The sequence below is a fragment of the Bidens hawaiensis genome, unplaced genomic scaffold (assembly GCF_021521415.1).
Source record: "Bidens hawaiensis isolate Kalapana, Puna unplaced genomic scaffold, B.hawaiensis_p1.1 tig00004595_1, whole genome shotgun sequence".
Lineage (NCBI taxonomy): Eukaryota > Viridiplantae > Streptophyta > Magnoliopsida > Asterales > Asteraceae > Bidens > Bidens hawaiensis.
The window spans coordinates 683,844-707,429 of record NW_027491279.1 but is presented as its reverse complement, the minus strand read 5'-3'; the positions used below and the strand labels follow the sequence as shown (position 1 = coordinate 707,429).

General features: G+C 35.8%; 1 protein-coding gene across 2 annotated transcripts; it reads left to right on the top strand.

Annotated features, from left to right (window-relative positions):
- The first annotated feature begins 1,232 nt into the window (after positions 1–1,232).
- Positions 1,233–23,367, top strand: LOC143627077 (protein IQ-DOMAIN 24-like). 2 transcript variants are annotated; one of them, XM_077096974.1, is made up of 5 exons: positions 1,233–1,558; positions 3,900–4,103; positions 4,673–5,161; positions 23,186–23,215; positions 23,279–23,367. In XM_077096974.1, exons 1-3 carry the CDS (start codon positions 1,259–1,261, stop codon positions 5,159–5,161), a joined length of 993 nt encoding a protein of 330 aa, XP_076953089.1. In that variant the 5' UTR covers positions 1,233–1,258; the 3' UTR covers positions 23,186–23,215; positions 23,279–23,367. The 2 variants fall into 2 exon arrangements, with proteins under 2 accessions (XP_076953089.1, XP_076953088.1); XM_077096973.1 differs by lacking the exons at positions 23,186–23,215; positions 23,279–23,367 and having other exon boundaries at positions 4,673–5,364.
- Positions 23,368–23,586: the final 219 nt, after the last annotated feature.

Below are 23,586 nucleotides of genomic sequence, written 5' to 3'. Positions count from 1 at the left end.
TCACACATTCAACTCCCGTAACATTTAACATTGGGTTTAAAGCGGTGGCGCAAGTAAAAACCGGTGGCAATTCAAGAAAGTATTTTTTTAATTTAAACTTCATTGGTAATATGATGTTTGAAAACATTGGACTTTTATTTTCAAATTCTTTAAGATTGTTAACCATTAAAAATAACTCCGAAAGAACCAAGGGACTTGTCGGATTATATGTTCCCGATATATTTGGTATGTAAATATTCCGCCTTCACTATCCATTTGCGTTTGTTGCGAATCGACGTTCTTTTTCAACGCCTTGCAATACGGTTTTTCGATGTGTTTCTTCAAATTTGAATTCGAAAGTGGGTTTAAATAAACCCCACAAAACTTGCATCGAGCCTTCAATGAATGGTCACTCAATTCAACCAAATCCCAATTGCACCAAATCTCTTGATTACGATTATGAGGTACAATACGAACGAAACTTGGTTCGGCGTTGGAACCTTGACAAACTGATGATTGTGAGGCAGCCATTACAACAAATATGAATATAGAAGAAGATAAAACAAGAGATTAGAGAACTCAAAACGTTGTAATAGCGTTTTTTTGTATTTTTTTGCGTTCGGGTTTGCGTTTTGAGTGTTGTGATGAACCAATGACACCAAATACTTATTTATACTAGTAGTGGGGTGCTTGGGGGAGCCAAAAAACGGCTATTTTTGACCCCAACGGTCAAAAAACGGCCAAAAAAAACGATTTCCAACGGTTTAATCGATCCAACGGCTAGAACCGGTTCCTAACCGATTCCGGATGGAACCGGTTAGGAACCAGTTCCGGTTCCTACCCGCCCCCACTCAGAAACGCAAGAACCGGTCACGGATCATCGGGTTGAATCAGATAGGGTCCGGTTCCTACCAAAAACGGGTAAGAACCGGTTCGGTTCCGGTTCGGGTCCACCGGTTCGGTTCCAGGAACCGGTTTTTTTGATCAACTCTAGTCTCTAATGTTCCCATTCAAGTGTTTTAAGTCGGTGACAAAACCAAACAAATAACACATTATTTTTCACTTTCTGACTTTTGTCAAATTTTAGGCCGTGTGGACCCACCTCTTATCTGTCAAAAGTCATCCTTTTTTTAAATAAAAAACATGGGTCCCAAAATTTGAACTACCGCCCAAAAACTTCATTGTACAAGTGAGCGTCTAAAAGCAACCTCAATGCTCAACTTCCTTAAAAAAAACTAGATACATTGAAAAACACTAGTGAAAACAACAATAATAACATATGGGTAAAACAACAAGGTGGCTACGTTCTTTTTTCAGCGGTAAAAAGTCTGCAGTTTCTAAAAAACAGACTCCAGAAACCCAAGGCGTGTTGTACTCGAAACCAGGAGATGACAACAAGCATGCTATAGCGGTGGCGGCGGCTACGGCGGCGGTGGCGGAGGCGGCTCTGGCGGCGGCACATGCGGCGGCGGAGGTGGTGAGGTTGACAAGTGGTGGTGGTGGGAGGGCGTATTATGATGGTGAGAGGAGGCGGAGAGTGGCGGCTGTGAAGATACAATCGGCGTTTCGCGCTTACTTGGTAAGTGTTTTGATTTTAAACTAGTTGGTTTAAACCCGAGTGTTTGGTCGGTATTGGTTTGGTTTGTATCATGTTAAAATTTGTGGGTTTTTTTGTGTAAGTTAATTGAAATTGAGAGTTACTAAATTAAAAGGTTAAATTTATAAGGTTAGTTGTGTAACTAATTAAAACTTGTGGGTAACATATTAACTTTACTTAGATATACCTAAGTTTTTTAATATGTATTTACTTAAGGATGTTTGGGATTCCTTATTTTTTACTTTCTTATAACTTATTTAAGCTATTCTTATAACTTATTTAGGTTATAAAAGTTACAATATAGTAACTTATCAACTTATCCGTTCACATATCAAATAACCCCAAACACTTTTTTTTAACTTTTCAATAAGTTACAAATCATAAGTTGGTTAAAATACGCAATCCCAAACACCCCTTGATTGCGCTCATAAAGTTTTAGTACACATACACGGTTTGAAATTTTATCTCACATCATTTCAAATGGTTGCCTAGATAGAGCCTAAAGGTAGGACATTGTTTTGACAACAAAATTTTCAAAGTTTGATCGTCTATGATTAAAATGGCCGCTTGAATATTCACCCACGTCGTTTTGAGCAATGAATTTTAAAGCTTAACTTCCTATGGTCAAAATGATCGTCCTAATATTATTCAAACGGCCGTTCTATCCTATTTTCAAATTTATGAATCGCTATATGATGGTGTGAAATGCTTGACCTTACAATAAATTAAATAAATTAATTAGAAAATGAAAGGAAGTGGTCCAAGTAAACTTTATTTAATTTGTAATTAACACGAAGAATCTTCATTGATTTTACACACTTGGTCCCGCCACTTCATTCATTGGTGGTAGAGCCCCTCTGGCTTATTTTAATTTCTATTTTGGACACATTCGTATATAAGTTATTACTTTCATTAAATATAAATACTAGACTCCACACCCACTAAAGCATTTCAAATCTTTTCTATTAATAATATATGCTACAAGACAATGAATGGTAGTTGAATTTTGAAATTAGACATAGCACAAGTCCATAACTCATCATTATGTTTGATAGGTGCAAGTAGATTTATTGTGCACACTTTATTTACTTATGTTACTTATATGATGTATTATAACTAATAAGAATTAGCATAACTGTGTAAATTTAAATACAATATATGTAACTCATAGCTTTTAAGATTCATTATATTATTATATACATGACTATAATGTTTTTGAGTGTTGAAATTCACTTTATTGGTAATGTGAGTAGTGTGACACTTTGACTAAGAAAGTAGATTTGCTTATCCTTGAGAGTTGAGATAAGTTTTTGCTGAAGCTGTTCTTATTGATTTTATATTTTATGCTCTTTACAAGTTTTATTTTCAAAGTTTCTTTTAATTTATATTTTATTTCTTGACTCGTTAATAAAATTAAGCTCAATTTGTTTTTGTTTGTTTATATATAACATTTTTATCATATATTTATATCTAATAATGTTTATTATGTAATCACATACTTATTATATTATATTAAAGTTATTATATTTATGTAAGTAACATGTACGGTACGTCTAATCTTTCGAGTTTAGTTAATCTCGATATGTGAAGTGTATGTTTGATTTGAGCTTTTAATTAACCGATCTCAAATAGTTTAAGAGTGATGCAACATGCTTACATCTCTAAATTTTAATAAAGATGTATAATTTGTTACATAAAAATTTTGTTTTCAAACTATCTATTTTTTTTGAACGACCAACAAAAACTTATATTAACAAATTAGCAAGGAGCTAAACCACATGATAAATCCACCCGTTTTTAAATTTTGTTTTCAAACTATCTATTTTTTAATATGTAATTTCTATATCTACAGTTTTACGTTTTATTGTTCTTGTTTAAGGTAAAAAAAAAGATATGGTTTAGTAAAAAGCTAGAAAGAAACTTTTAATATGATAAAGATATTTTTTAAAAAGAATAAACGACAAAAATAAAAAAAGATAAAACCATTTTTAAAAACATCTTTTCAATGCTAATTTTTAAAATAAACTGATTGATGATGAAAGGATTAGAATTCATAATACTTTAACTTGTGGACCATTTATATAATCTGATAAAACATCTTTAAAAATATCCACTTACCAAACTATTCTCTTATATAATAATTATTTTTTGTCTAACTTTAAACTTATAGTCCCTTCAATCTTTTTTTTATTCCATAGTAATCTCATTGCCTTCATAATTAATACTTAAAACAATATTTACTAAATTAATTAGTATTTTAATTTATAAACCGAAATACGGTTCGTACTATATGCTTATGCACGTATACATATATACTTTGTAGGCTAGAAAGGCGTTAAGAGCACTTAAAGCATTAGTGAAGCTTCAAGCACTTGTACGAGGCCACATTGTACGAAAACAAAGCGCAGACATGCTTCGACGAATGCAAGCCATGGCCCGTCTCCAGGCCCGTGCCCTTGCCAACCGGGCCTACCTGTCATCGTCGCCCCATTCAAGCATCAAGTCGTCCCGGTCCCACCGCCATCCTGTAAGTAAAATGTTACCTCACAAATTTTGGTACAATGTTATAGGGATATGCATGGTACGGTTCGGTGCGGTTTTGGGCTAAAACCGAACTGAACTGAAAACCAAAACTTCGGTTTTTGGATTTTTGAAACCGTTTGATTTTGGTTTTTTGGATTTTGTTTTGGTTTCGGTTTTTGCCATTTGAACCTGAACATTTTAGGCTGAAAAGAAAGTTTGCCGAAAAATAATGAATTTAGGTATAAATAATTTTTTTAATTGTTAACTAACAAACTATTATACTTTTGATCAAAAGTATTTGAATTACATATTTATTAAATTCTTATAAATTATTTAAAATAAAAAATAAAAGAATAAAAATCTTGAAATACGATTCGGTTTGGTTTTCTCGGTTTTTATTACTTGCAAACCCAAAACCAAACCGTTAGTTCGGTTTTTAAAAAAACATAAAAAAACCGTCGGTTTTTGTTAGGTTGGTTTTTTCGGTTTCTTGCACACCCCTACAATGTTACACAAGTTTAATTTATCTTAAGTAAATGTGTGTATTTGTGTATCTTTAATTTTGTAACGCAGCGATCGATCTCGATGTCCAACATTAAAGGCTCCTTCGGCCACGAACGAGAGCATCGCAACGCGCCAAACTGGTTGGATAACTGGATGGATGACACTTCTTGGACAAGTAACTATGATGATAAAAGTGACAAGATTCTTGAAGTGGATACTTGGAAGCCAAGAAACCCGACCACTCCAACGAAACCAATTAAACATAAAAAAACAAGTATGACCCGAGTCGCTAGTGACCTCTCTTCGATTGATTCAGATTGGGCGACAGAAAAAATAGCACGACCAAATTCTGTCTCGTCTAGGCCCAATCCGAGCCCATTCACTCCATCTATCCGGGTTGAATACCCAAACAGCTCGTTTGGGTACTACCCAAGCCATCCAAACTACATGGCTAACACGGAATCATCTCAAGCTAGGGCGCGGTCATTTAGTGCTCCGAGGCAGAGACGGTATTCGGGTCATTTAGATACTAAGTCTGAGAGAAGTTTTCGTAAGTAGGTTGGTCTTGGTTTGACATTAAATTGTGATTTGTATAGTAACCTTAAGTTGTGATATTGGGTTGGTTTTGTTTTGACATTATTGTTGGTGTCTTGTATAGTAACCTTAATTGTGATATTGGGTTTAACGTGTTTGTGACTTTGTGGTGTTCTTGTTTTATGCTTGGGGTGATGTAAATAATGTATTTAATATAACTTTAAGGAGTGTTTTGATAAAAGAATTGTGAATCCTATATTTGCTAGATAGTTTACTTTGATAATATTCGTTACAAATTTTAAAATTTATTAGGCACGTGACAACTCATGTGTCAAATAAATGTCAAATGCTTTAATTTGTCTCAGAGGTAGAAAGTAATCTTGGGACAAGCCATTAGTTGAGGTCATGGTTTTGAAACCCGGACACCGGATGGCCCGCAAGTTGAAACGAGAACTAGTGGTGGTTGCGGTCTGGTTAACACTAGATAGTGTTTGATTAGAAACAAGTAAATGTATATATAATACGGGTTAGCATATATATATATATATATATATATATATATATGCTCTTTGTTCCTTCAAATAATATATGAGAGCAATGTTGCAAAAGTCGCTAGGCGGTCTTTAGGCGGCCGACCCCTTTGGAAAAGTACTCGGAGTACTCGGGGAGTACTCGGACATGATAAATATAATAAAAATTAATTTTTGGGTAATATATATATATATATATATAGGGGAGAGTTATCCTAAAAATAAGTAGTTTTCTAGGAAGACTAAGAATAAATCATAGCCATTGGATCATATCAATCAATGGTTGAGATTTAAAATTACCAAAAACCGTCATAGTTTCCTAGAATTACTCTTTCACCATTATAACCGACATAGTTTTCTAGAATTATTCTTTCACCATAGGTTTTAATGCCAAATGTCAAAATTTTATTGGTTCTTACCATTCCTAGGAAACAACTTCTTTTTATTTGAACCATTATATATATATATATATATATATATATATATATATATATATTTCAAATATCATAAGTTTACTAATATTATAACAAAATAATTGAATATCAATATAAATAAGAGAAATACATTTTTAAATACTAAATTATTCTAAAAATTGTTAATAATTAATTATAAAAGTTGATATTCATTCTTTAGTACTATAGAAATACGAATTATGTTGTATTTTTAAGGTATGATTGGTCCAAGTTAACTGACTAGATGTATTTATGGCTGATGTTGACCACCTTTGAACAATTTTTAGTAATTAGACGGAGTTAAAGAAACTTCACTCGGCACCATACCTTGTAGCAAGTACTCGGAGAGTACTCGGCCTTGTAAACCTACTTTTACAACATTGTATGAGAGTAATTCTACTCAACAACTACCAGTAGTACCTTAGGATTTAAATCTTTAATCTATAAAACTTTAGCAGGAGCGTCAATGCAGGTAGGAAGCTGAAAATTGAAGAAATGTTAGTACGTACCTTCGTCAATGCAGCAGTACTTACACGTTATCATGTAAGTACTACTCCTTTATGGACTTATGTGGACATTCAATATGCACAACCACAATTTCAATGCAGATTCAAAAAGAAAAGCAGGTGAGTTTTTTCTTTTTAAAACCTTCAAACAAAGTAAAAACCTTTAGCTTGTAGTGCGGCCAAGCTTTGATTCAACTCGATAAAACATTCTATACTGTTACGTATGTATTGACAGAACTTTTTATATCACAAAGTTTAATAACTTTATACATTATTAACTAGGTTATTGACCCGTGTAATACACGGGTTGGATAAGTAATATTTTGTTTTTAATGAATGAATATAATAAATTACAAATTATAAAAAAGACAAAAAAAAAGTGCATGATGAAGTTATCATAAAAAAATGTCTTTATATACAATATTTGCAGTCTTATTTGAAAGTTTACCATCTTCATAAAAAAATAATACTTTCAGTCTGTCTCTGGTTTTTACTCTGAACAGCGTAGCATATAACTGACCATGACAGAAAATTGGTTGTCTAAGAAATAAACTAACACTCGTAAGTGATTGTTAACCGTCATTACAAAACAAATACCAAGCGGAAGTTGCCTCCCTTGAAATTGATACGAAATTATTTATATGATAGTATAAAGCTTGTTCTTGAAATAATAATGTGATCTCCAATATTGGTTTCAGATATTACTTTAGCTTCCATAACTCGACTTAAAACTCTTCTTACACGTACTCTTCTTTCTTTGCATAGACCACTAACAATTCTTAGAAGCATGACTCAAAGTCAAATTTTAGTAAAAACTTACGATATTGGTTTCAGATATTACTTTAGCTTCCATAACTCGACTTAAAAATCTTCTTACATGTACTCTTCAACGTTCTGTTCTTGAAGCTGCCATTCAATCAAAGTAAGAGCATGTTTGGGATTGAGTTTGATAAACGCTTATTTGCTTATTGGTGTTTTCAAAAAGCCAATAAGTTAAAAATATGTTTGGCAATCACGAAAATCTTTTTATTTTAGATTTTTGAAAGGGTTAAAAAACAGTTTTCCAAAAGCCTCAAATCCTTACTTTTCAAAATAGCTTTTTGAAAAAACCAATAAGCCAATAAGCATTTTCCAAACCTCAATCCCAAACAAACAATCTATAGTTTTTTTAAAATCAACCCCTAATTCGATAAATTCTTATGCTAATTTGGTGGATTGTAGAATTAGCCATTAAAATGTTGGATTTGAGCTTTGAAGTCCCAGAAGTATTTGTTGTATTATGATGTCTTCTGGTAGATTGGTTCGACCAATCGACAAGTGAACTAGTAAGACGTTTGGTTGACTATCTGCACCGGTTCTAAATACATTGGTTAGACAACGCAAATCGTAAAAATATAAATTCAGGTTTCCAAAATATACAGTTTAAACATTTCATTCATCTAGCGTTAAAAGTTTTATTTTTTTTAAGACCAACAAAAACTTTTTATTAATCACCAAACAGTATAGCAAGATGCTAACCAACCCGATACATACAAGCCGCCCACCGTCTAATACAACTAGTAAATACACCAAAGTACAACCAAAACATAGCACACACCTATACATAAAATGAAAAACCAAAAACCTCCTTTATATGTGTCACTTCTCCCATGTAATTAGCTCATTGTTAGTTCTATTTCCACCCAAAAAAGCCCAATGCTTTAATACCTCCCACCACCTCCCCAATCAGCACTTGTTTCGGGTTACAAAAACACGTCTTCCACAGTTACATTTTGAAAACCTTATAAATCTATAGATCTCACTTTATAACATTTCACATACTATGGGTGAGAAATAATCGAACCATTTACCGAACCAAAAACCGACAAAACTGAACCGAAATAAACCGAGAAACAAATTAACCAAAAAATGGTTATTGGCTACATTATGTACTCATAGTTAGCCGAAGGTCCAAACCATTCATATTTTCCTAGCTTCTATACTTTTATTTCATGGGCTTATAAAATTGTTTAATATTTAATATTTCGAAGGTGTTTGGGATTTCTTATTTAATTCTCCGTCTACTACACTTGCATCTCTTTAATTCTCTCCAACCACCTACACCCCACTACAAATAAATAAGTCTGCCCATTTTAAAGATTTTCATACACATTTTACCTTTTATTTAAACTTATAATATTTTCTTTGATGTTGCAGTACTGGGAGCAACATCATTTGGCCTTTCCCATCTTTTTTCTCACATCTAGTTTGATGCTTGATGCGACCCCATCGAAAGTCGTATCTTCTGAACTCACTGTAAGTTTATTTACATGGATTGTAGGTAACATAAATAACTCAACTTCCATTTATTTTCTTATATTGATATCATTATGCCTGTTTCAGGTTCAAATCAAATGTTCATTGGTGTTGGTGCATGGATCAGCTGAGGCCACCGAACATCTGAAGCAACACTGTCTCAAACAGGTTTGTCCGCATGTATATGCTCCTCAAATTGAAGAAACAATTGATGTCACATTGGACTTGTGTGCTTATAAGGTACATAAAAAGTTTAACTTGATGCTAATTTGGACCGTTTATCTTTAAATTAACATTTATTTGCTTGGTTGTGATATAGGTGCAACTCTCTGAGAAATTGACGAGCAATGTTCTATTTAAGAAGGTTAGCATATCTCTTTTATGAACTAGAACGTTTATTGTATGATCAAAGTAGCTTTTGATAAGTGTTGGGGAGTTGTAACTGTCTTTGCAGTTATCTGATTTTGAATTCCAAAATCTCAAAATACGCTCATGGATTTTGTAACAATCAAACATACAAAATTTAATGAAATTGAATTCCTGATGTGTTTTTTTATAAAACATGTCACAAATTTTTTTTTCCAAGGTTACCTGGTAACTCAACCCCAGGCAGGGGCTTTACCCCTTGGACCCTGCTGCCGCCCCTTGCATCCCGCCACCAGGGGCGTTGCCCTGTTGGAGATCGCCGATAAGGCTAAGGGGTATACATCCTTTAACACCATTCTTCTCATTCGCCACGTCTGTGCCACGTCGCCTTTCCTCTCATCATTCAACATCACCCTTCAATACCCTTCAACCAAGGGGTATACACCATTCTTCATTTCTTATTTTTGTTTTTTATTTAATACTATTTTTTATATTTAAGGTCTATATTTTAAATTATAATATTTAATAAAATAAATTAAAATGCATAAATTAAAAAAGTTGAAATGTTTACATTAATATAAAAAAAATACAAACCATAAACTAAAAAACTAGAATAAAAACTAATAAAAGTAAACATGAATAATTAAAAAATAAAACTAAACAACTAGAAAGTTAAGTTATATTTTTTCTTCCCCAATTTTTCGTTTCAATACCAACGCCAACTAGAACTCTTGTCCTTGAAGATGGCTAAGATCTCACATTAAGATGTCGAAGTCGTTCCGCTCGGCCTCCATTAGACGGAGTTTTTCCCATTCTATCTCGACCTTCTCTTCGCTTATTTTTGCCTCATTTTCATTTTCTCAATTTGCAACCTTTAAAACTTGTAATGTGACATTCGTCAAATTTGAGTCTCGAGTTATATTCGTATTTTAAACTTTTATGTTGTAAAACCGCTCAAACAATTTTAGAACCTTAATTTATTTATTATATAATATTATTATGGACCTCGATTATCAATAAATCGATGTTTTTCATATTGTAGTGTTGTTACGAAAAACACAAGGGGTAATACTTGTCATTTTAGAATCTATATTATCATTTTGTTAAGTTTAAAACATTTTCTTAAAACCCTTGAAACATGAGGGACCAATTATGAAATATGTCATACATATATAACCCACCAAACCTAAACCTATCTTATTTACACACCAGTCGCTCTCTTTCTCCCTTGCGTTTTCCGGCGCCGATTTCCGGCGTCCGGCGACCATCTCCGGTGACCCCAGCCATTTTCCGGCCACCACCATCACCCGCAGCCACCCCCGAACCCACCTCCCCTTCTCCAGCCAACTCCCCCTTTCCCCATTCATTTTCCGGCGAGCAAACCACCACCACCTCCATTTCCGGCCGCCAACTCCGGCCACCACCTCCAACACACACACACAACACAGCCGTGGCTACAATCTCTCCCTCGGCTCCCTTTCTCTTTCCCGCAACTCCCTTCCCCCTACGCGTTTTTCCGGCGACCGGAAAACCGGCCGACGGCGCTCCCCGCAGCTCTCTCTCTTTCTTGCGTCTCTCTCTCCCCGTATCTCTCACTCTCTTCGTCTCTATCTCTCTCGACCTCGGGGACTATTATTTTCTTCGTGTCCATCGGGTTCGGCTCGGTCCTTCCCGGTATAGAGCCACGACTCGTGAGCATCAAAAGGTATATAATTTAGATTTTGGTGATATTATTTTTCGTATATCAATTATTAGTTTTAAATTGTCAATATTCGGTTTTGTCGTTCGGTTAAATTCGTGAAACAAGTTGGATGGGTATTTGGGTGTTTTGTATTAGGGAAAAGACGAACAACCGAGTTCGGGTCTCATCTTAGACCGGTTTTAATGTTATTTTTACACATAACAAATTTCGGTTACTATTAGTATTAATATTTTTACATAACAAGATTATCATTATTATTATTAACTAGATTATTATTATTATTATTATTATCATTATTATTATGAACAAGATTATTATTATTATTATTATTATTATTATTATTATAATTATTAACTAGATTATTATTAGTATTATCATTATTATTACTATCAACATTAATTATTATTATTACTATAAATATTAAAATTTTTATTAATATTATTAAAGGTCATATTATTATTATCTATTAAAATCATATTTTATCATTAATTATTAGCAATAATATTAATATAATTATTTTGTGAACTCGTTTAGAAATCGAACCAACATCGAGTATGGTATCATTATTTATTATCAATATTATTATTTATTATTATCATTTTTATCAACAACAATTTAATTAATACTAAGATCGTTATTCTTAAACTAATATTATTAGTATTATACTAAATTAGTATTATTAATAATAATTATTGATATTATTATTATCATGATTATTATCATTATCGTATATATATATATATTCATAACATGTTCTAAAACTATTATCATCATTATTATCATTTTCTATCCTTAACATTAATAATACTATTATAAACTTTATTATCTATTCATTTCTTTATAAAACCGAACTCTTAAATTAAACCCGTCTTCTTTCTATTTAATATTTGTAACATCCTAAAATTTTCGTATTTAATAAAAGAAAGACGCGTTTAGTTATTGGGCCATAATTAATTAGTATTAAAAAAGATCATGGACTTGGACTAAATAAGATGGATTAAAGGGAATGGGCCTTAGGTCCATGGGCTTTAAGGGATATAAATATCATCTTAAACCACCCTTAAACCCTAAACCCTCATTTCTTTCCATATTTCTCTACACACTCAAAAACGCACACATCCTACATCCCATATACGGCCGAGAGAGAGACGAGCGAGATCCGAGAGCGAGTAAACGTCGGTTGTGATTAGAACTTTGTTATTCGAGTCTTATACAAGATTTAGAGTTCCTAAACAAGCTAGCCAAGATCAAACGAACACGTATAGGTATGTCTTTCACCTTAAAGTTACGTTTTTATAAACGTTTAACCTTGAAACTTAGAACGAGAATAGATCGGGTATGAACGAAACGTAAAGATGTAAACTTGATGATAAAACAACCTAATGAACCCGTAAACATAAACGACTCGCTAAACCGTAGTTATGTTATTAAACGTTTTAAGCCGAAAGGTCCAAACTTTATGTCTTTCCGGGCTAAGTTTTACCCAAACAAGGCCTTGGGAATGATCGCGGGAATTGTTAACGTCATATCCAAGAATTTTTCGATGAAACGAAGGTGATTTTGGTGATTAAGAATGAACAGAGGCGAATGCAGAATAACTTCGCCTGCAAGCCAACTTCGCCTTCACGTAAGTTCGCTTGCAAGCAAGTTCGCCAGCCAAGTTCGCCCCTGAAAACTTCGCCACAATAAGTTCGCAGCAAGTCAAGTTCGCCTATGGTTAACTTCGCTGAACCTTAAGTTCGCTTAAGTTAAGTTCGTGGAGAAATGAATTAAAATCCTAGTGAAAAATGTGTTAAGCCAGTTAAGGTAAATAAAATTTTTCCAGGCTGACCTGGCAGCTCGACCCCAGCCAGGGGCTCTGCCCCTTGGACCCCGCTAGGGGCTGCCGCCTCTAGAACCCCGCTGCCAGGGGCGCTGCCCCCGGACCCCCGTTCGTTGTGGGTAATAGCTAAAACTAGAAAGATGATATGAGTAGTGATAGTTAACTGATACGTGTAATTATTATACAGTCAGTCGTGCACAACTAAAGAAAGGGATTACCATTAACGGTGAACGTAACCGCATTCAGTTGAGTTTCTAGCCCCATTCCTTGTTATATTTTCGGGGCTGTGTGCATACTCGATGCGATTAGTTAATAAACTTACCTTAAGTGGTAAGTGTATGCCTATGTATGGTATATGTGAATGCTATGGAATAATGCTTGACGGTACATGAACGATCTTCGGATATTGCATGTACTTTCAGGGGATAGTTAGATGGTGTGTTTGTTTATATATATATATATATATGTTGTATGTATATTATAGAAAATGAGTATGAAGGAAAGTATGTAAAATATATAAACAGAAAGGAAGATATGGTATGAAGGAATTGACGGTAAAGGGTGGCAGACCCTAATAATATCTGTGAAGGAGGGTGGCAGGCCCTAATAATATCTGTGAAGGAGGGTGGCAGACCCTAATAATATCTGTGAGGTTATAGGGCGAGAGGCTCTCTAAGGGTGGCAGATCCTAATAATATCTGTGAGGTTATAGGGCGAAAGGCTCTTTAAATAGGATGGATAGTTATACATGAAGAGTAAGTATGATTAATGCACACCCCTTCGGGCACGTGTGCAAGTATGAGAACAAATTGTATGTTGTATGATTAACTAGAACTCACTCAGCGTAGCTGACTTTTAGTATGTATGCAGGTGAGTAGAATGAGGCAGGTTGCATGAAGGGAAGCACATGGCATGATCTTGGGGAAGCTGGCATCTCGAGAAATGATATGTTATTTCAAAAGACAAAGTTTTATGTTTAAATAATTCGAATGCTCGTTAAGACAAGAATTATGGTTATGGAATGTAATGGTTTGAATGTTTTTCATGTTCCGCGAATGTTTTTAATTAACTCTGATATCTAGAACTACGTTTATGAGTAAATCCAACATGAAAGTATGGCTACCGGTAACGGGGCCTTACAAGTTGGTATCAGAGCAAAATTTCGAGAGATTTTAATATCCTACATGCTTAGACTCGAACAGAGAATGGGATTTAAATAAAAAAAGAAATAAGATGCCAATCCAAGAATGTCATGTGTCGCTCAAGCAAGCTCAGCAAAGGTAAGATGTATGATTAAATGATGTATGATAACCGATAAAGAAAAAATATGTGATCGATTGGGATAGGATTAATTGATTGTTTTGATTGACTAACTGTTTAAGTAGAATCAGCACAAATGGACTCATAAAAGGAAGTGTATAGGACACTGAAAGTAACGTGATCAGCTAATCACAGCTGGCCACTGTTATTACCTGTTAGCCTTACTATCCTTGTACTAAATAGTTCCTTGAGTGATGATGTTTGTGTTTTCCCTTTTAGAATATGATGGCTGGAGCTGGAGACATTGCTGGAGCTGGAGGTCGCACTGGACGACGCGGCAGGCCTCGTCGTGTCCAGCAACCTTCGGTTGAGACAGCTTCCAACACCGGAGATGAGGGGAGTGCAGCTGGGGGAGGTCCGATCAACAATGAAGGGGTTCAACTGGATCCCGCAATTCAAGCAGCTATTGTTCAAGCTGTAGCCACTGCTGTGAAGAATATTACTCCGGGAGGGTCTGCTGGAAGTCGGGAAAGGACTGCTGGAGGGGCAGGGGGTGATGGTGTGAGAAATGAAGAAGAAGAGAGGGAGGCCTCGAGTGGAGCTAGGTCTGTGAAAGCCGGTGACAGGAAGAGAGGCCGAGGCGGGTGCAACTATAAGTCCTTCAAGGGATGTGACCCGCCGAAGCTGACTGGTTTGGGTGATGCCATCGCCACTCTTCAGTGGATAACCACCATGGATAAAATTATCCGAATCAGCGAGTGTCGTCCTGACCAAGCTGTCGGTTATGCCACCCAATCGTTTGAAGATGAGGCGATGTACTGGTGGGAATCGATTGAGCAAAGAAGGAGTCGAGAGGAAATCAAGGCCATGAAGTGGGAGGATCTGAAGGAGTTGGTAAGGAAGAGGTTCTGTGCTGATGCAGAAGTTGAAAGAGTCGAGATGAAGTTTTTGAATTTGAAGGCGGGTAAGATGACACACCGCGAGTACACTACTGAGTTCAACCGCCTATCTAGGCTCGTGCCAGACATGGTGAACACTTAGGCCAAACGAATCAAGTGTTATGTGAGAGGGCTACCGCAGAACGTCCGCACATTGGTCAAGACTAGTAAACCTGCTACTTTTGACTCTGCTATCGAACTTGCAGAGATGGTTTACGATGATCTTATGGTGGATGATGTGGTGGTAGAAGAGAAGAAATGGGTTGTTCCTGCTAAACGACCTGGTACTCAGTCGTGGAACCCCAAGGATAAGAAACAGAAGGTGTGGGAAAGGAAGCCGTGTAAGACGTGCGGTAAGATGCACGGTGGTGAGTGAAAGTGGGGTACTGGTTCCGATGTGTGCCATAAGTGTGGGAAGCCTCATAGTGGAGAGTGCAGACTAGGGACAAACGCCTGCTACAAATGTGGGAAGGTGGGGCATTACGCTCATGAATGCAACTCCGAACCCACATGTTACAAATGCGGGAAGAAGGGTCATATGGCAAGAGAATGTACTGAAGCTGGTGGTGGTGGAAGGAAAGATGCTGAACCGTCAAGGCCAAAGACCAGAGCCTACATGCTAACCAAAGAACAAGCCAAGCAGATTCCGGATGTCGTCACTGGTACGTTTTTAGTAAACGGCATTTCCGCTTCAGTATTATTTGATTCGGGTGCGAACAAAAAGTTTTGTAGCCACGCCGTTTAATAAATTAGCCAAAATGAACTGTTGCCGAGTGTCTGAAACTTTTATAGTAGAAACCGCTAGTGACACCTCGGTTAAAATAATGAAAATGGTTAAAAATTGTAAGATAGAATTAGAGGGACATGAATTCCCTGCTACTTTGTATGTAATGGCCTTAGGAGGGTTCGATGTGGTTTTGGGAATGGATTGGTTATCTGAGTTTGAAGCTCAGATAGTATGTAAGAGTAGGATAATAAGGTTAAAGTCTTTGGATGGTAGTGAGGTGACGGTTTATGATGATAAGGAAAGTTCCAGGCTTAATGTCATCTCGATGATAAAAGCCGAAGGTTTATTACGACGTGGATGTGGTGCCAGCCTGACGTATGTTGTCAACGCTACGGCCGAGACGAAAGAGATGAAAGACATTCCAACGCTACGGCCTAGAACCCCGCTGCTAGGGGCGCTGCCCCCGGACCCCCGTTCGTTGTGGGTAATAGCTAAAACTAGAAAGATGATATGAGTAGTGATAGTTAACTGATACGTGTAATTATTATACAGTCAGTCGTGCACAACTGAAGAAAGGGATTACCATTAACGGTGAACGTAACCGCATTCAGTTGAGTTTCTAGCCCCATTCCTTGTTATGTTTTCGGGGCTGTGTGCATACTCGATGCGATTAGTTAATAAATTTACCTTAAGTGGTAAGTGTATGCCTATGTATGGTATATGTGAATGCTATGGAATAATGTTTGACGGTACATGAACGATCTTCGGATATTGCATGTACTTTCAGGGGATAGTTAGATGGTGTGTTTGTTTATATATATATATATATATATATATATATATATATATATATATATATATATGTTGTATGTATATTATAGAAAATGAGTATGAAGGAAAGTATGTAAAATATATAAACAGCAAGGAAGATATGGTATGAAGGAATTGACGGTAAAGGGTGGCAGACCCTAATAATATCTGTGAAGGAGGGTGGCAGGCCCTAATAATATCTCTGAAGGAGGGTGGCAGACCCTAATAATATCTGTGAGGTTATAGGGGGAGAGGCTCTCTAAGGGTGGCAGATCCTAATAATATCTGTGAGGTTATAGGGCGAAATGCTCTTTAAATAGGATGGATAGTTATACATGAAGAGTAAGTATGATTAATGCACACCCCTTCGGGCACGTGTGCAAGTATGAGAACAAATTGTATGTTGTATGATTAACTAGAACTCACTCAGCGTAGCTGACTTTTAGTATGCATGCAGGTGAGTAGAATGAGGCAGGTTGCATGAGGGGAAGTACATGGCATGATCTTGGGGAAGCTGGCATCTCGAGAAATGTTATGTTATTTCAAAAGACAAAGTTTTATGTTTAAATAATTCGAATGCTCGTTAAGACAAGAATTATGGTTATGGAATGTAATGGTTTGAATGTTTTTCATGTTCCGCGAATGTTTTTAATTAACTCTGATATCTAGAACTACGTTTATGAGTAAATCCAACATGAAAGTAGGGATACCGGTAACGGGGCCTTACAATATTGGTTTAGTTACTTAAAAGCCCAATAAAATAATATTATTTTATTTTAATTGTCAATTAAGTACGAGTCCCTAACCATTAACAAATTAACCGGTAATCCGATTTACAACCGAACCTCATTGTTCAATGTTTCCAATATAGATTCATTGTGGTTTCAAGTTCATTAATATATATTACATTATTTATTTTAGCTAAGGTGTTTATCGTTTCAAGTCGGATTCGTTCGTTTCGTTAACAAGCTTTCTATTTGTCGATCACTTATTATTTCTCGATTCGTCAATCGAGGTGAGTACTTTCATACCCCTTTTTTCATCTTCCGTTTTGGGGTGACATTTCATACTTATCAAACTAAATGCTTTATTTACTTGAATCTTTAAAAACCACAAACGTGATTGTATACTTTACTTAAATAAATGCTCGATTTGGTGTTATATGCTTACATGCTTATATGCTTATGTGTTTACCGCTTTTGGAAGGTTGATTCATAAATCCGTGAACTATCTGGTATTCTCTTATAGCACGGTGCCGTTAATGTATTCTTATTAACGACTTCACGAAATCCCAAGTCCACTTGGTATTCTCTTATGGAGGGTGTCGTTAATGTATTTTTATTAACGACTTCATGAAATCCGAATCTATTTATAGACGGTGCCGCTAATGTATTCTTATTAGCGACTTCATATTATCCAAATTATTTCTATTTATTTATCGTTTTGTATACAAGTTTTGTGGCTTTTTATTACTATATATTTACATGCTCAAACTTATGAATTGCTCACGAACCTTTGTGTTGACAAACTTTATTTTATGAAATGTTACAGGTTTGACTTTTGTTGACTCGAGGACTTGACGAAAACGTTAACAAGACCACTAGGATATTAGTAAAACGAACAATATAATTGTTACTTGTATTCAACTTGTTTGTGTGGACGAGACGTGTTGTTTATTTGATTTGTTGAAATAAATTGAGTTAAATTAATATTGTCACTTTAAATAGTGTCTTGTGTATTTGTCCAATCACGTTGCACCCCGGCATGTTCCGCCGCCTTTGGTAGGGGTGTGACATGTAAACTCATCCTTTATAAATATCAACTTAGGTTCGTCGGTTGAAGATGATCTGATTCCCTTTCCCTTTACCTTTGCCTTGTCCCACCCAATCGGGCGCTCTGGTTCAGTGAGATCGTCATCGCTAAACTCCATATTAAGATCTTGGTTACAACGGGCATTCAACCACCCGTGCTAAAGTCTCCACTTTCAGACACCGACTCAACCTCGTTTGACACTGAATGCCACTTCGCACAATGTCGAACAATTTCCAAACTTGTGGGTATGGAAAGATAATAATAATAAAATATTAATAAGCAAGACAACTTGTGACTGATAAAAGAAAACTAAATTTAATCCTAAATAAAGTCTATGGGTTGACCATGGAGCTCTAGTATCTGGACTCCACATTAATATAAAATTGGGTGAAGAACCCAATTAGGCATATAACAATGGTAATTAGCATTTTTCGGCAAATTTCCCGGGAATTGTTTTGCTGTGACTTTCCGACGACTTTTCCAGGGATCATTATTTGAACCTAACTCTCTATATCTATATTACATTATAATGAATAGGGATAGGCAACCTTTGATCTCCCCCATTCTCTCTTGTAAAATTTATTACTTTTCCCGTCGACGACTTAAACACTAAGTTTAAGGCGACAATTAACTACGAAGACCGTTCCTCTTCTCTTGGAATTAATGTTGTAATAGTTGAATTTAGGGTTTAATCTAAATTCTTATATAGATATTAAAATTTAAGGTTTAATCTAAACGATCCAACGAGTCGAGCCAAGACGTGCCACGGACCGAGCTAACAGCTCGGCACGTTTAGAAATCGAGCCAAGCTTTTTTCAAGCGAGCCACGAGCCCGAGACTTTTTAAACTGGCCTAAGTGGAGTTAATTTTTATATAAACATAAAAAAAATATAAGACTTACCCCCCACGGGGCACCGACAAGTATGAAAAACATTAATTGCTTCCGGTAAGGCACCATGAGTTCTATAACCGCTGAATCGTAGATATTCCGCCTTCCAAAAGAAGAGGCAAGCCAACAATAAACCCACAAAAAGAACAAAATTAAAGGATGCCCATGTTGCTCGGTCACTGCCAGCAATCCTGATCATCATCTCCATGGATATAGTGACCAAAGTGGAGACTGCAGCATGTATAACCGACGCTAAAAGCTTTGATTTTTCTCCCTTTATATAACGAGCTTCTTTCCGTAAAGATCCTTGAGTGCCCATTCATGATTTGATAATGAAAACGAGTGTAGTCCAATCAAACTAACAAACGTCGAAAATAACATCTTCGATATACCCCGGATTGCATAATGCCGTGCATTGTGATGAACTACAACACCGGGGGGACTTCAACAACAACAAGAAGCATCACACAAAACATCAACATGACAATAACGATTACAGAGTGAACTTCTAAACTTGAGCACGTTAGGTTGCATCCCGTGCTTTTAAGAAATGGTAATATTATACACATTAAGGACATACATCCCAAGGGTAAACCCTAAAGCTTTTCCAAAGGTTTGGCTAAATGAAAAGAATAGACTTCGTCTGCGAGTTAACCCGGCATCTTGATTTGCATGGTCGGCCAACCATGCCCTGCAAGATACCATGATGGTCTGTTGACCGATTCCGAACAAAGTTGTTCCAACCATAAACAATATAATGGTTTTTGGATCTTTAACGACGCCAAATGTGTCGTCAACTAGGTTATTGACACTAACGAAAAATATGGTAATTATAATCCCTACAATCAATATGAAGATCCCGACAAGTAAAAAAGGCTTTCTTCTTCCCGTTTGTTAAAAATCGGTCACCAGTATAACCAACCATAATTTGGGTGGTGGATCCTACAACTGGGTCAATTAACCACAACATTGAAGCCAAAGTTGGGTTGGAAAGCTCTATGGATCGACCATAGGGCTCAAGTATTTCAGAATCTACGTTGGTATAAAACTAGGTAAAGAACCCAGTTAGACATACAACAATGGCAGTTATCATTTTCTTAAAGAGTGATTTTTTGGTGATATCTATAACATCACATAAAACGAAGACCAGCTCAAGTTTTATCAACCTCCTTATCACTTAAAAGTTTTAGAACAACAATCCACTCTTTCAAAAATGTTAACCGCCATTGTTACAAGTCTAATTGTGTTCTTCAACCAATTTTATATTAATGTGGAGTCCTAGATACCGGATCCCTATGGTCAATCCATAGGGCTTTCCAGCTCAACTTGGTCTTCAATTTTATGGTTTATTAACCTAGTTGTAGAATCCACCGCCCAAATCGCGGTTGGTTACAATAGTGACCGCTGCGTTTCATAAATGGGACGAAGAAAGCCTTTTTTACTCACCGTGATCTTCCTATTAATAGGAGGGATTCTAATCACTACGTTTTTCCTTAGTGTCCATAACCTTGTTGACGACACGTTTGGAATGGTTAAAGATTCCAGAACCATTATATTGTTTATGTCGGAACAACTTTGACCGGAATCGGTCAACACACCATCCTGGTTTCCTGCAGAGCGTGGTTGGCCGACCATGCGAACCAAGATGCCGCGCTAACTCGCAGGCGAAGTCTATTCTTTTCCTTCAGCCGAACATTCGGAAAAGCTTTAGGGTTTACCCTTGGGGCGTATGTCCTTTGACGCTTATAAATTATTACCATTTCTTAAAAGAACAGGATGCAACATAACATGCTCTAGTTTAGAAGTTTACTCACTAATAGTTATAGCCATGTTGATCTTTTGCATGGCAGTCCTTGTTCTTGTTGTTGTTGAAGTGCCACATTTCCCCAGTGTTGTAGTTCATCACGATGCGCGACATGATGCAATCCGGGGTATATTGAAGATGTTACTTTCAACGTTTTATAGTTGATTGTACTACACTCATTTTCATTACCAGATCAAGAATGGGTACTCAAGGATTTTTACAGATAGAAGTTGGGTTACATAAAAGGAGAGAAATCCAAGCTTTTAGCGTCGATTATACATGCTGCAGACTGTAATGGTTTTACTATTTACATGTTCATTATCTACATTACCATTTGAAGGTTTATCACTATTTACATGTTCATTATTTGCATCTACATTACCATTTGAAGGTTCATCACTATTTACATGTTCATTATTTTTATCTTTAATGGTTTTACATACTTTAGCAAAGAATCTTTAAGTGATTTCTTTTCAGCTTCTATTTTCTGTGTCTTTAACCTTTTAGAATGACCTGATTCAAACTTTCGAATTCTATTTGACATTATAAAAAATCTAAGTATATAATATAAATAATCTAAAATTCTAAGTACCAACAAATAGCATGAAATTCACAGAAGGTCTAAGTAGCAAAAATCAGGAACTATGCACAAATTATAAACGAATTCAAAATAAAAATTAGTAGTATCCAGTAGCGTACCTTTAAGGCTTCAAAATCAGTCCAGTTGGAATTGTAGTCAAGCCTTAGCACCAAATTAATCAAATTAAGAACTGGGGCTTCCGGCTTCAAATCACACATTCGTATTAGGGCTTCTACCTTAATGATTTCATATTTTAAGAATCAAAATCAAGCCATAGAATTAGTGAATTTCATATTCAAGTGCTCAAAATAAATCTTACAATCAATTTGGGGTAGGGGGAATATGGAGAATTATTCATCTTTAATATTCAACAACACAATGGACACAATGATGAAATTAGAACGTTGGAGGCTTGGAACTTGTAATCTACCGGTCGCTTCAGTTTCTTGCAGCCCTAGCTTCTGAGTTCTATCTGTCGTCCGTCCTTTTGTTTTTTAACCCAATTAATATCATAATTAACTTAAACAATGACTAGTCTAAACATCAATATAAAACGACACGCATCAAGTCATTAAACAGTTATACATAGAATAAAACTTATGACTAGTAACTAGTCTTCTTGAATGGTCTTCTCTAAAGCATCCTGACAAAACCGGTATGCCTCAAGCATTCTTCTCCATTCTGCCTTCTCCCCTTGGAACTTCAGTTTTTGGATTTTTGAAACCGTTCAAACTAATGGACTATTATACATTTGACCCAAAGTAGTTGAATTACATATTTATTAAATTCTTATAAATTATTTAAAATAAAACAATAAAAGAATAAAAGTCTTGAAATTGGGTTCGGTTTTTATTACATGCAAACCTAAAACCAAACCGTTAGTTCAGTTTTTACAAGAAAAATAAAACCAAACCGTCGGTTTTTGTTTCGATTCGGCCTTTTCGTTCTGGACTTGTTTTCTTTTTTCGGTTTCGGATTGGTTTTTTTGGTTTCTTACACACTCCTACAATGTTACATAAGTTTAATTAATCTTACTTAAGTAAATGTGTATTTGTGTATTTTTTTTAGCGCATCGATCGATCTCGATGTCAAACATTAAAGGCTCCTTCGACCACGAACGAGAGCATCGCAACGCGCCAAACTGGTTGGATAAATGGATGGATGACGCTTCTTGGACAAGTAACTATGATGACAAAAGTGATTCTTGAAGTGGATACTTGGAAGCCAAGAAACCCGACCACTCCAACGAAACCGATAAAACATAAAAAAACGAGTATGGCCCGAGTCGCTTGTGACCTCTCTTCGATTGACTCAGATTGGGCGACATAAAAAATAGTACGACCAACGTCTGTCTCGTCTAGGCCCAATCCGAGCCCATTCACTCCACCTATCCAGGTTGAATACCCAAACAACTCGTTTAGGTATTACCCGAGCCACCCAAACTATATGGCTAACACAGAATCATCTCAAGCTAGGGCGCGATCATTTAGTGCCCCGAAGCAGAGACGGTATTCAGGTCATTTAGATACTAAGTCTGAGAGGTTTCTGTAAGTAGGTTGGTTTTGGTTTGACATTATTGTTGGTGATTTTGTATAGTAACCTTAAATTGTGATATTGGGTTGGTTTTGTTTTGACATTATTGTTGGTGTCTTGTATAGTAACCTTAATTGTGATATCGAGTTTAACGTGTTTGTGACTTTGTGTTTTTTCTTGTTTTTATGCCTGGGTTGATGTAAATGATGTATTAATACTAGGGTATAGGCCCGCGTGACACGCGGGTGGAATAACTTGTCACTAAATATATTGAAATATAAAAATCTTTTTTGGCCGTCATTTTATACCTAACAAATTTTATACTCTTCTAAAACAACCTGTTTTGAAATATTTTCAAAATAGTTACAAAATATAAAAAATTTGGAATTAGTCAACTTTAAAAAAATATGAAATTTTGTTTGA

What these genes read in the sequence shown, in the direction of transcription:
- LOC143627077 (XM_077096974.1), top strand. Translation starts at nt 1,259, where the DNA reads ATGGGTAAAACAACAAGGTGGCTACGTTCTTTTTTCAGCGGTAAAAAG. An exon ending in CGGCGTTTCGCGCTTACTTG is followed by an intron (nt 1,559 to 3,899) that starts GTAAGTGTTTTG and finishes TATACTTTGTAG; the next exon opens with GCTAGAAAGGCGTTAAGAGC. An exon ending in CCCGGTCCCACCGCCATCCT is followed by an intron (nt 4,104 to 4,672) that starts GTAAGTAAAATG and finishes TTTGTAACGCAG; the next exon opens with CGATCGATCTCGATGTCCAA.